Source organism: Thalia democratica, chromosome 6 (genome assembly GCF_965202585.1).
Source record: "Thalia democratica chromosome 6, ktThaDemo2.hap1.1, whole genome shotgun sequence".
In the NCBI taxonomy this organism is placed as follows: Eukaryota; Metazoa; Chordata; class Thaliacea; order Salpida; family Salpidae; genus Thalia; species Thalia democratica.
In genome coordinates, this window is record NC_139170.1 from 22,807,365 (window position 1) to 22,820,304 (window position 12,940).

The 12,940-nt window shown below is 27.7% G+C and overlaps 1 protein-coding gene across 2 annotated transcripts in view; it reads left to right on the forward strand.

Annotated features, from left to right (window-relative positions):
• Nucleotides 1-12,940, forward strand: part of LOC145837951 (BOS complex subunit ncln-like) — a 53,574-nt gene that overhangs the window by 14,461 nt on the left and 26,173 nt on the right. For both annotated transcript variants that reach the window (XR_014370021.1, XM_082945446.1), the window contains exons 7-8: nt 415-518; nt 5,084-5,351. Coding sequence is in view for 1 of the 2 variants with exons in the window: in XM_082945446.1 (XP_082801572.1) it covers nt 415-518; nt 5,084-5,351 (372 nt within the window). In the remaining variant the exon portion in view is untranslated. The remainder of the gene's footprint in view (nt 1-414; nt 519-5,083; nt 5,352-12,940) is intronic.

Here is a 12,940-nt window from a genome sequence, read left to right on the forward strand (position 1 = left end):
TTTTGTGAATACTTTTATTGCGTTAATTTGCTAATTAAGACCCCCCGATACCCAAAATGCCTTCTGAAGGTGATTTTTTCTACTTTGAAAAAATTTCAGGCTAAATAGGTCTCTGTCAGGCTAAATGAAAAGGAATTTCGCGCACGAACCCTGTTAAAACAGATTACAATTTTAGTATGTAACAAGTAAAGCTTGAGTAAAAATATGTTAATTGTAAGTTGTTAATAGTTTTAGATTTCTTTGTATTATTTTTTAGTATGTTATCCTTATTTATATAGCTTTTATTTATTTGTAACTATGTTATAATTTTGATATACAGGCGTAAAATATTTTATGAATAAATAATTTTTTGGTATAAAATTATTTGTAAGTTATACTAATAGTTTATTCTTATGCTGTACCTATTTTTATTAGCTGTTGTCTCATGGTGCAAATTCTGATGCTTCTGGTGTTGTTGCTTTACTTCAAATTTCAAAAATCTTTGGAAGACTGTATGCTAACCCAGAATCTCAACCAAAGTAAAATTTATAACATATTATATGCAAGCAAATTATTTTAATGTTATCTATTTATAGTTAATATTTTGATTGTATACAGTAGACTACCGCTTAAGTACGCACTTTTTTTGGTACGCACCCCGCCTTAAGTACGCACTTATCCAGAAAGACAAAATCGAGAATCCATTCTCATTTAAGCATTGAAAATCCTAAGAAGTTCCCTCATATTATCACGGGAGACATATGTTGGCTTTGGTGGTGAAAATTTACCTTTATCCTAATAATTGTTCCATAGAGTCATTTTCTGAAGCTTACCATACATTTTTCTAAATTTCTCTAAATTTTTCTAAAATTTCTAATTCTTTGTTATTCAAAAACTTTTAGAATATCTGCGAATGAAAGGCTAATTTTAGTGTGACATAATATAAAACTAGTTAACCACAAAAACTAGTTGCAAATTTTATAAAGTCAAAATAAAAATACAAACAGAAAATATGGCTTAATATTCTTTTTTATATCATTGACTGACATTGACTTTCTATATTAAATGTATGTATTAATTATGTATAAACTTTATAAAGGAAAAATAAATCATTTTAAAATCTATCAAAAAATTTTGCAGATTAGAACTATGTAATAAATTGTATTAAATAAAGTAGTTAAAGACTTGTTTATTTGACTTAATTATTTGGTGGCTAGTTGTAAGAAAGAAAACAAACAACTAAATTTCATATCATACTATGTCGTCAAAAAGTACGCACTACCCGTGCTAAGTACGCACTTTTTGGTCGGGTTCAATTTGCGTACTTAAGCGGTAGTCTACTGTACTTAAGAATACAAAATTAATAAAATTTTGTAAAACATTAATAAGGATCGTTTTTGTCAGGATTCAAAATAATTGAAAAAATCCTTACTCTATTTAAGTTATAAATTTCAAATAAAAATTTCATGACTTATTTAAATACGTTAAAGTTTTCAATTGGATAAAATAGATAAAAGTAATTGAATTTTTAGAAAATTACTTGCCAGTAGTTAGCTACTAAAGATCCTTAACAAACTCGTTGGAATATACAGTAATAACAAGAATTCGCACAGATTTTCATTTTCAACTGACGCACATTTCTCTGTGTTAAACAGTTAACTGATTAACACAAGTACTGCAAAAAAGATTAAAGACAAAGAAGATGAATACTAAAAGCTATAACTATAATAGATTGATAACTAATAACAGTAATTACGATAGTTATCTATCATTCACAATGTAAAACGGAGTAAGCGTAAGTAAATTAGTAAGAATTAATACATAAATTTAAATGTCAGTGTTATGAAAGTGATTGTTTATATAACATAAATTAATTATCTTATACAAATTATATTTAAGGCTTTAAGTTAGGAATGATAAAATAAAGTAGTTTTAAAACAAAATAGTTCAAATTAAAATTACAATCGAAGTGAGATACCCTTAAATTCATTTAAGTAGGGCTGGGCAACGTACGGCCCGCGGGTCGAATCCAGCCCGCAGAGTGAAAATGACTGGCCGCGAGCGAAGTGACAGGCCCGCTAAGGGTCAGTATTACAAAAGATTTATAAAAATACATATATCATATTCATATATCATATTTTTACAAAACAAAACTGTAAGAATTTGACATTAGAAACATGTTTAAAATTAGCTTTTTAAATTTAGTTTGTACTAATGTTTTGTGTTGTTCTAACTTAGTTGAAATATCCTTTTTTCAAATTACCCTAAGCAGAATTTTTATTGAAGTATGATATTTTGCATACGTACCTTTGTCAATTACCATGTCAATTCTATTTATAGACATCATATAAACATCTGAAATGTCTCAATTTACATCTTAAGTTGTCAGACTTAAGAAAGTTTTGTGAACTAAAAGAGTTCAAAAACGAGACCAACCTTATCCATAAAATTAGATTCCAGCCGGATCCGAAACTTTTATTTAAATTAAAATCTGACGGATCTGGATCTTTTTTTAATATCAGTATCCAGTCCGATCCAAATAAGTTTTTTAGATTAATATTCGGCCGCACCCGGATCTGAAAGTCATTATCCAGCTGGACCTGTATACTGGATTCATTAAATCACTTATTCAAAATGCTCCGGCCCGCAAAAAACTAGTTTTTCTGGATCCGGCCCCGTTGATTGAAAAACGTTGCCAAGCTCTGCATTAAAGCTTTCTAAATTAACTAATACTTGAAATAAAATAGTTATTTAGAAATTGACTTGAATCGCCATAAGCGACTCTAATTTTATAAATTAAAAAGAAAAACTAAGTTTAGTAGCGGGAATATGTAATAAAAAACGCGTTATAGGCAGCAGTAAAATTTATGTGTTTTCTCTACGTTTTTATTTGCCTCTTTAAAATTTCGTAAATGGATATAAATTGTTGTTATAGTAATGGATTAGTCTGTACGTATAAAAAGAGTAAATTTCTTTGCTTTCTTTATCAAACAGACAACGTTTTTAAAGCAGTGGCAGTAGGCAGTCAGGTGGTGGTGCGTTGTGAACTTACAATTTAAAATACTTCGGAATGTTTATTTATAAGATGTAGCTGGTTTGTTATCTTAATATTTAAGTATGAGCTTATTAGTTATTGGATTGTATATTTATGTTTGAGTATATTGTTATAAGTTTTAAATATTCAAAATTTCAAGCTAATCGTTTGTCAATAAAGTTCCTAGCGAATCAAGTTCGCTGTAATTTATGATAAAAAAATTCACTTTATTCTTTCTTTTATGAACTAACATATGCTTCTGTGTGTCAAGTGAGTTAACAAACTTCAACGGAGCTCTGTAAAAAATAAATACTGTAAGGATAGAATAGAAGATAAAGTATGTGAATGTGTGTGTTTATTAAAGATAAGTCATAATTGTAGATTAATATTAGGTACAAGGTATGTTTTATTAAATCGGACTGTATAAAAAATAAATAAATTAATATAGTTAGTTGTTTTACTTATTTTTTAACAATTTATAACAGTCGGAATGTACCTAATATTAACTATTAATCTATAATTAAAACTCATCTTTAGTAAACACACATTTTTACATACTTTGTCTTCTGTTCTTTATTTACAGCATTTATTTTTACAGAGCTCCGTTGAAGTGTGTTAACTCGCTTAACACATAGAAACATATGTTAGTTCAATAAAGAAAAAGTACTGCAAAATTAAAAAAAGTTTAAATATTAATTTTAATAAGTATGCTGTAGTTATCATTTATCTTTGTTTTTTTAGTTTGTAAATAAAATATTAACTTAATCAGATTTTTACGAATAATCTAGGACGATGGTTTATAATGATGCAGTTGACTATATATTCTATACTATACCAACATATATCCACATTCATCTTACCCGTGAGTACACTAGTTGCTTTTTAGACTAGTGGAATATTAAAAAAAATAATAATGTGCATGAAATTTAACTTCGTTTATTAATAAATTTAAATAGCTATAAGCTAATGTAATTTTGTTGTAAAAACAAGTTAAAATTTATTATTAGATAAAGATTTCAAAACTTATCTGAGTGTAAAGTAACCAGACAAATAAGTGTTAGTTTAAACCTGCAGTAAAAAATTTCTCGCTGATCTTATATGCGCCATCCATTAGGAACCTACTGAGCTTACACTTTAATTGCTTATATCTCAAAATTTACTTTCCATTTTTTAAAACATTTTTAAATGTCTGATAGCTGAGATAAAACTGTACAAAAAAAGATCAACTTGTAAAAAAAACAAGTTAAACCCGTTATGCCCTTAGTTGTTGTTTTTTTATAATAATACTTATAACTTTTTAACGTGTTTAAACAAAATTTTATTACCTTATAGCTAATTGTACCTGTTTATAAATATAAGTAAAACTTCAGGCATATTATTACGACATAAACTTTATTCAAAAATTCCATTGTTTAACTGCAACTTTATTTTAAGTATTAATTATTCTTGAAAACTAAAATTATTTTAAATACAGTTTATTTAATTTTTGTTATAAACTTAATTTAATTTTGGTATTATTTAGACTGTTTTATATTACCGTCCTTAACTTAAAGCTTTAAATATAACTAGGAGTTATTTTATGTTGCATAAATAATCAACTGTAATCTTTCATGTCACTATAGTTTAATATTATTAGTTAATGCTTATTAATTAACTTACACTTACTTAATTTTACACTGTGAAATACTATTAGATATTGTGGTGAATACTATTACTTTATTATAATTTTGGCTTATACAAAGTAAATACACATTTTCATCTTCTTTATCTTCTCTACCTTTTTGCATACTGGCTTTTTTTTGGAACTTAGTAAAATTTTTTTAATTGTTTAACACAACGAAACATGTATCAATTGAATAAAGCAACTACTATGCAAATACAATGTTGTTTTAAATAATCATGAATTTAATAAGTAATATGTTGTTTTAAATGCATTTTAGACTAGAGTACTTTATACTTGTTTTTAATTTGTAGATTTACAAAATAAAGGAAGTACTTTTTCTTTGATTTAGTACTTCTTTGAAAAATTTAATAAATCTTAATTAATTATTTTAATTACAATTGCTACAGGTACAACATGCTTTTTCTGTTATCAAGCGGTGGAAAATTCAACTATTTTGGATCAAAACGATACATCGAAGAGTCATTAGAGAATTCAGCGTACTCGAACAACGCCCATTATTCAAACACATTGCTTTCTAATGCTAAGTTGGTAATTTGTTTAGAAGCACTTGCCAACATGAAGCAGCAAGATGGCCCTGAAACACTTAATTTGCACGTTTCAAAACCACCAAAACAAGGATCCGTTGCCTACGACATTTATAGTTACATTCAAAAAGTTTGTTTTTTTCGAATATGTTGAATAATTGTTCGTAAAATTATTAATATACTTAGCTAGTTTTAACAGGGTGGCCAAAAAACCTTGAAAAAACTTAAATTTGACAATTTAGGCAAAAAAACTGAAAAAACCTGGAATTTTGTACAAAAATCCTAAAAAAACCTGAACTATTTTTTAATTTTTAGTTTTTAAACAATTTTGATATTATAAAAATTGTAAGTTTTATCATTTTTAGACTTAAAAAAAGTGTATACAAGTTTTTGATTAGTAATTGATAAATTATTAGTTAAGCTATTACTTTCATTAATAAAACTACTTTTTTACTTGCCTTTCCAGCGTTTTAAATAATTAATGAACTTTACCGCAAGATCAACAACAACAGCATCCGAGACAATCCTACGACCGGTTTCGTCATAATTAGGACTCATCAGGCAGGCATAGTCGCGTATAGGCATTGTTTTGAATGTCATGTAAAGTCAGTCAACCAGAACTTATTTCTGACTGATGCTTATTAGAGCTTAGATTAAGAGAAAACTAAGAGAAGAGAAAATTAAGAGCAATAGCAAAATAAGAGCAGAGCCAAATAAAAATGTCTGATGCAATGTTTTATGCTAAATGTATTTATAGCATATATAATAAAACTTAACTTTACAAGTTATAAGTCATTAGTTGTGCCTAGCGAATTTAAAGTAGCTATAATAAGTATCATTTAGTTACGTTTATTGTTTTTGTTTAATCATGGTTAATAGTTTAGATTTATACTATGATAAAACCATACAAGTTTTTTTTTTAATTCAAGTGATCTTATATATCTCTGTGGTTATAATACTTATTGATTAAGTTTTTTGATACCTTTTGTTGGTTAGTTTAACTTTTTAGCTTTACGTCATCTATACACTATACACTTAAGGCGTTGTTGTTTTCTTTTTCATAAATTCTATTAGTTGATCAAAACACGTAAATTAACAAAATTTACACACAAGTTTATCAAAGAAAAACTAGAAACTATTTTTATGTTTAACAAAAGTTACTTTTGTTAAAAGCAATAAATACTTTAAAGAGGCTATCAGTATCAACAACTTGAAGATGCCAGTACACAATTTAAAGTACACAAAAAATATTGTAAAACAATTGTTTTTTTAATCCTTTGACTTACAATTGATTCACAAAGATTGTTTTATTTTTCTGAGTTATATTAGATTAGTTCACTACGAAAAATGGTCAGAAAAAAAAAAGTAATTTCAAAAACCTGGAAAAAGTTTGCCGAAATAATTTGGCCACCCAGTTTAAAGCCAATTTATAGAATTGCATTAAGGACATCCTTTATATTACTTTAAATCCAATGATAGTCAATTATCTTATCTAGTTTGTTTATGTTTGCAGTATTATTTTTCTATAATTTCTTGTTTTTAAGAACATATTAACTAAAAAGTTATAGTTTTCAAAATTTATTAAAATACTATTGTATGACCTATAAACTTTATACGTGTTTAATAACTAATATTGGTTTTTCATAACAACTAAGTTTCACGTTAAAGCATCATTAACTTAAGTCAAGTACTCAATTTTTATAAAAGTCTACAATACAACTTTTTATCATAATTTTAGACTATACTTTTTCTAAACTTACCAAACAAGGTTTATAATTGATTGAAATATAAAAATAGTTACAAACTTCCAGTTATTAAAAAGTATATGCTCCTAAGTTTTTATAATATATGTTATAGACATGTCATTTTTATTAAATTATCGATAAAATTTTACTAATAATCTTCTTATTGTAATTTAAAATTTAAACAAAAACTTTTGCTTCAAGTAAAAACCGACAATTTTAGGATTTTTTTTCTGAATGTGACTAACGACACGTGATGATGTCATAGGGGGAGCGGTGCAACCTTAAACTGCCTTTAAAACAGTAATCTCTTATTATTAAATGTTCTATACTACTAAATTTTTAAAAAGTTTGATTTGTAAACATTATTTTGCTCAAAGAGCTCGTCAGTTCTTATAAAATTAAAAGTTCTTATTGAAAAAGAATGCATTTTTAGTTTTATAAGAATTGATGAACCCTTTTAGCAAAACGTTGTTTGCAAAAAGAAAAAAAATTTTTATTTTATTAAAAGTAGAGTTGCACAATTGTTTCCTCAACAATCAAAAGTATACTATTAAATATTTTGTTTCAGTTTATTTCATTTTTTAACTTTATTGCATTTTTCAATGTAAAATACAATTACATTTGTTGTAGTTTAATATGCTCCGCACATCCTATAACGTCAAAATATTAGTTCTAGCTATTTTAAACTTTTATATAGATCTATTTCAAAGTTAGGCTAACCGTGGCCTGCGAGCATGGTTTTATTTTAAATCGGATACGGCCAATGAAAGGTAAAACTGCGGCCTGCGAACATACAAATTTGACCTCCAATTTTGAAACTTGCTCTAGACATTCTGAGTTTTGAAATGAAGATCAAAAAAAGGGGTAGCTGTCTAATTTGCACGAGCGTACAAAATTGCACGAGGGGACAAAATTGCACGAGTGCACAAAATTGCACGAAGACTAACTTCACGAGGGTACAAAATTGCACGAAGATACTTTTGCACGAAAGGTCACTTTTGCACGAGCAGACATTTTTGCACGGGTTAAACTTATTTTGTTTTTAATTTCTGTATTAATTTAATTTTTATTTTTTAATTTGTTTTTATTTTTTACTACCATTGTTACCCCTTACCCTCGGTCGGTAAGCTGTTTTTTTTTGTTTTTAAAAAATTAGTTTTAAAATTTTATTAACATTATTTATTATTTTTATTATCACTGTTACTCCTAACCCTTACCCTCGCACAATAACTTTTTTTTGGTGTTTTTTTCTCTTTTTATTTTTTACTTCTTCTGTATTTTTTACTCTCGTGCAAAAATTTAACTCGTGCAAAATTGACCCTTGGTGCAAAATCGTCTTCGTACAATTTTGTTCCCTCGTGCAACTTTGTGCCCTCGTGCAAATTTGGCTTCGTGCATTTTTGTGCATTCGTGCAATTTAGTAAGCTCGTGCTATTTTGTCTTCGTGCAATTTAGACCCGTTCCCCGAAAAAAGGTCTTAGGTACAATTTAGGTACAAATTTCACTAAATATCTCGGATCTGTCATGGAGATTAAAACATCAACTTCGGCTTGCGAATAGTTTTACTTTCGATGTTTGGCTCGCAACCACCAAATGTCTGCCGATCCCTGATCTATACCTTTATAAATGTTTTTCAAAATGAACTATTTTGTTACTACTTAATATAATTCCAATAGAAAAAAAATTGCCATTTTAAGCGTTCTTACTTTTATTGACTAGACTTATTTATACTTTAGATGACAGCTATATTCGTTATTATAAAAAGAAGGTTTAAGCACCTACTGTTTCACAACGCACTGTGACACCAGGTTTCAACATGCGGGTAGACTCTTGTATTTCATATATAAAAAATAAATGCTTAAAGTATTGACTTAATGTATGCATTAAGAAAGTATTTTGAAATGTACGCTAATATAAAACTTTTCGTTTATCAAATACGTTAAGGGCAAGGGGAGTTGTAGATAAAACACAACTTTTTAGTCTTGATTTTTACATATTTAAGTAAGCTATCAAATACTATTTGCAGTTTGTTTAAACTTAAAGTAATTTTTGATATATAAGCAATCAAAGTTAGATAGTTCAATAGGTTCTTTATGGGTGGTGCAAACTAAAAAGGACAAAAAAGACAACTAAACTATAAATCTATCTCCTATGTTTTTTGAAACAAGAAACTAATTTTTTTTTTTAATTTGATATTAAAGATTATTTTAAATATTGCATGGTTTATTTCCTGAAAATTTAAAGCATTTATCTCAAAAATGTAGCAGAAGATAGATTTTAGTGATTTTTGTTTATTCACTATTTTAGTTTTCTCCTTCATAAGTAACCTGTTGTACTCTCTGAATTTAAATGGCAATGTTCAAAGGTTTGTTTGAACTTTAAAGCTATAAAAAGCAACTCTTAGCTTAGCTAAAACTCTACAAATTAATATCAAGTTGTAAAAAAATTGTTTTACCCCTCCCATATACCCTTTATAATCGTAATGGTAGTAACAAGTAAGATCTAATTAATTCTTGATTTTTTTTAGTATTTCTAGCATAATAGCATATTATGACTGATATAGGCTTCTTTTGTATAGATTTCAAACTTACTTCTTTAGCTCATGTGAATATGAAAATTTATTTGTAAATATTGTAACCAGTATTTATTACGGCCATCATCAAAAAAGTTGAGATAATTCGCGTCATCAATAATAAACTTTACCACACGACCATAAACAACAATATCCGAGACAACCTACGACCGGGTTCGGCCTTATTAGGACTCATCAGGCAGGCATAGTCGCGAGAGACCGCTGTTGAGATCTGACCAAGTGGGCTTTTAGTGCATAACACTTAAGCGACCGTTTGTGGGTAAAGTACGAAACATTGACGCAACCAAATCGTTTACAGCCCAACGCATAAGACATGTCAGCTTAATGTGAGATTTTAGTCTACGCTCGTTTGATCAATTTTAACCAGTATTTGTTACAGCCATCATCAATAAAGTTCAGATGAGTCCTATTAAGGACGAAATCGGTCGTAGGTTGTCTTGGATACTGTTGTTGATAGTCGTTTGGTAAAGTTCATTATTTATTATTAAATATTGTAGGATTATTTTTAAACTACTAATTAGAAAGTATTAAATCTATTTTATAGTTTATAATTGCCTTGTTTTTATATTTTTTAATTTTTACGTTAAAATTCCATTTATGTAGTTATTGAATACTATAAAATAGTTTAATTATATTCAACCTAAAAGCTGTTTTTTTGATAGTACCAAAAAATAAACAAGCTTTGTTTATGACATTGAAATGTAAAATTATTTTACTACGATTAGAAGTTTTTATTGATATTTAAATATTGAATAAGGTTATATTTAAGTAAATTAATATGTCTGAATTGGAAATAAAAAGTATCATTGAAAACTGCAAAGTTAGTAAAGCAACAAAGGAAAGTTTGCTACAACTATGAAGAAAAAATTATGCAAAATTTCAGTCAATGGAAAAAGAAATCCATAACTTGAAAAGTCAGTATGAAACTAAAATCAAGGAACTTGAAATCAGTATCCAGAATACACAAAAAACTCATGAGGAGGTCTACAAGAAACAAACAACAGAAAAGTCTCTTGATCACAAAATCAGTTCACTAAATGAAAGTTTTATGAAATTTAAAACAGAGTTCTGCAAAAAGTTTGATTATTTTGAAAAGAAACTTTCAATGTATGCAGAAGCATCAACAAACTCCTTTCAAAAACAACCAGACTTTATTAGTAACATTGACAGTAAATTGTCATTAGTAAGTAACACATCAAATAAATGCTGAAACTGAAAGGAAATTGAAAGAAAAAAAATCTTTAAATGTCATAGTATTTAATATTCCCGAAAACATTAGCAATACATCAGTTTATACGGTAGAAAATGCAAAAAATTACCTGAATAAAATACAAAGTTCTCTAGGTTCCAACAAGATAGCTGAAACTGAATTAAATACATTATACCGTATCGGTAAACACCTCTGCAATAAAACGAGACCAATAATTTTGAAGCTACTGACACAATCTAGCAGAAAACGACTCTTGAGTCTAAGAAACCTTAAAATACAGCATCTGGGAAAACAAATTAGTATCTACATTAATATTGATCGAACAAAATCAGAGATGGAACATTTTAGAAAATTGAGATTTGAACTAAAACAAGCAGAAGCTGAAAGTAAAAATTTGAACATAAGATACGTTATAAAACAAAACAAAATAGTTGAAAGTACTCAACTGCCCTTTCGGTTTAACGCCGAGGATCTCTAGGCCTAATAAGTCAAGCTTCAACACTGACATGCACCTTAAATCATCTAGTTTAAATTTTTAATTGTTCTAATACTAAGGCCTCAGGCACTGTTTATTCTAATAGTTTAACCTCTAGTAGAGATTTATTTTTAAATGTTTCATATACTAATATAAGATCTATTTTAAACAAGATAAGCTTCATTGAATGTTATATGTGTACACAAAATTTAGATTTATTTTTTTTAACTGAAACATGGTTAAATTCAAATGTTATTTATTCAAATTTTTGTCCTCTAGGGTATAATATAATCCGTAATGACAGAATAGGCAGGGGAGGAGGCGTTGCTGTTATATTTAAAAACTTTTTAAAATTAATTGAAGTAAAAACTAATTTTGTTTCATCTGATGGTTTTGAGTTTTTATGTTTTGATTTGATTCTTAAAGGACTCAAATTGAGATTTTTATGTGTCTACATCCCTCCAAGTTCCTCTAAATCTCTAGCTGTTGTTTCAAACATGATCGACTTAATCAGAAACCTTATTCCAAAACAGTCTCCTTTTTACATTTTAGGTGACTTTAATTTGCCAAATATAGACTGGAATATCCCAAGCACAACCTACAATGACTGTCACAAATGTTTTATTAAATTTTGTTCAGATAATCTCCTTACACAACTTATTGACTCACCTACCCATAAGAACGGTAATATCGTCGATTTACTGCTTTGTAATTATATGGCATTAGATAGAGTTAAGTTTCATTTGGTTGATTCACCTTTAACAAATATAAATGATCACAATGTTATATTGTTTGGGATAAGTGTTCACAAAAGTAAAAAACCATCTCCTAAATCACTTTATCCAGATTTTCGTAGAGCAAATTTTGAGAATATTAATAAATTTTTATCAGAAATAAATTGGAAAGTTCTTTTTAACAACTCAAAAAATCTACAAATGTTTTATGATAAATTTATCAAAACAATAAACTTTTCAATTAAACAATTGGTGCCTTTGATTAAACAAGACAGAAAAATGAAAACATATCCTTCTGATATAAAAAAGCTGTTAAGAGAAAAACTAAAACTCTACAAACAATGTAAGTTAGATAAGCAGATGATACAAAAATACAAAACTGTATCAAAAAAATATGAAAAAGCAGTAAAAGTGTTCAACATAGAACATGAAAAACGTTTTTGCCAAAACACAAACTCAAAAAAATTCTACAGCTATGTAAAATCAAAGCTCAAGTTAACACCTTCTTTACCTGTATTAATTAATGAAAATAATTTTCCAATAATATCAGAACTTGATAAAGCCTCTTTTTTTAACAGGTCCTTTCAAAAGGTATTTATTAAAGATTGTGATGACAAAAATTTTAAACTTGTTAGTAAAAAGTGTTTGGAAATGAAAAACTTCTTCATTAGCAATGATGAAATAATTAAGTCTGTTAATCATTTAAAAGATAAAATAATCAGAACGCCTGAAAACATTCCTTCATATTTTATTAAACGTACTATTTATTCCCTAATTCTTCCAATTTCACTAATTTTTAATTGTTCACTAGCTACATCCTCTGTACCAAACCAGTGGAAAGTCTCATATGTCATACCAGTGCACAAAAAAGGTAGTAAGTACAACCCTTTAAACTACAGACCCATTTCTTTGACAAGCAGTTTTTGTAGAATTTTCGAACATATAATTTCTCTAAAAATACT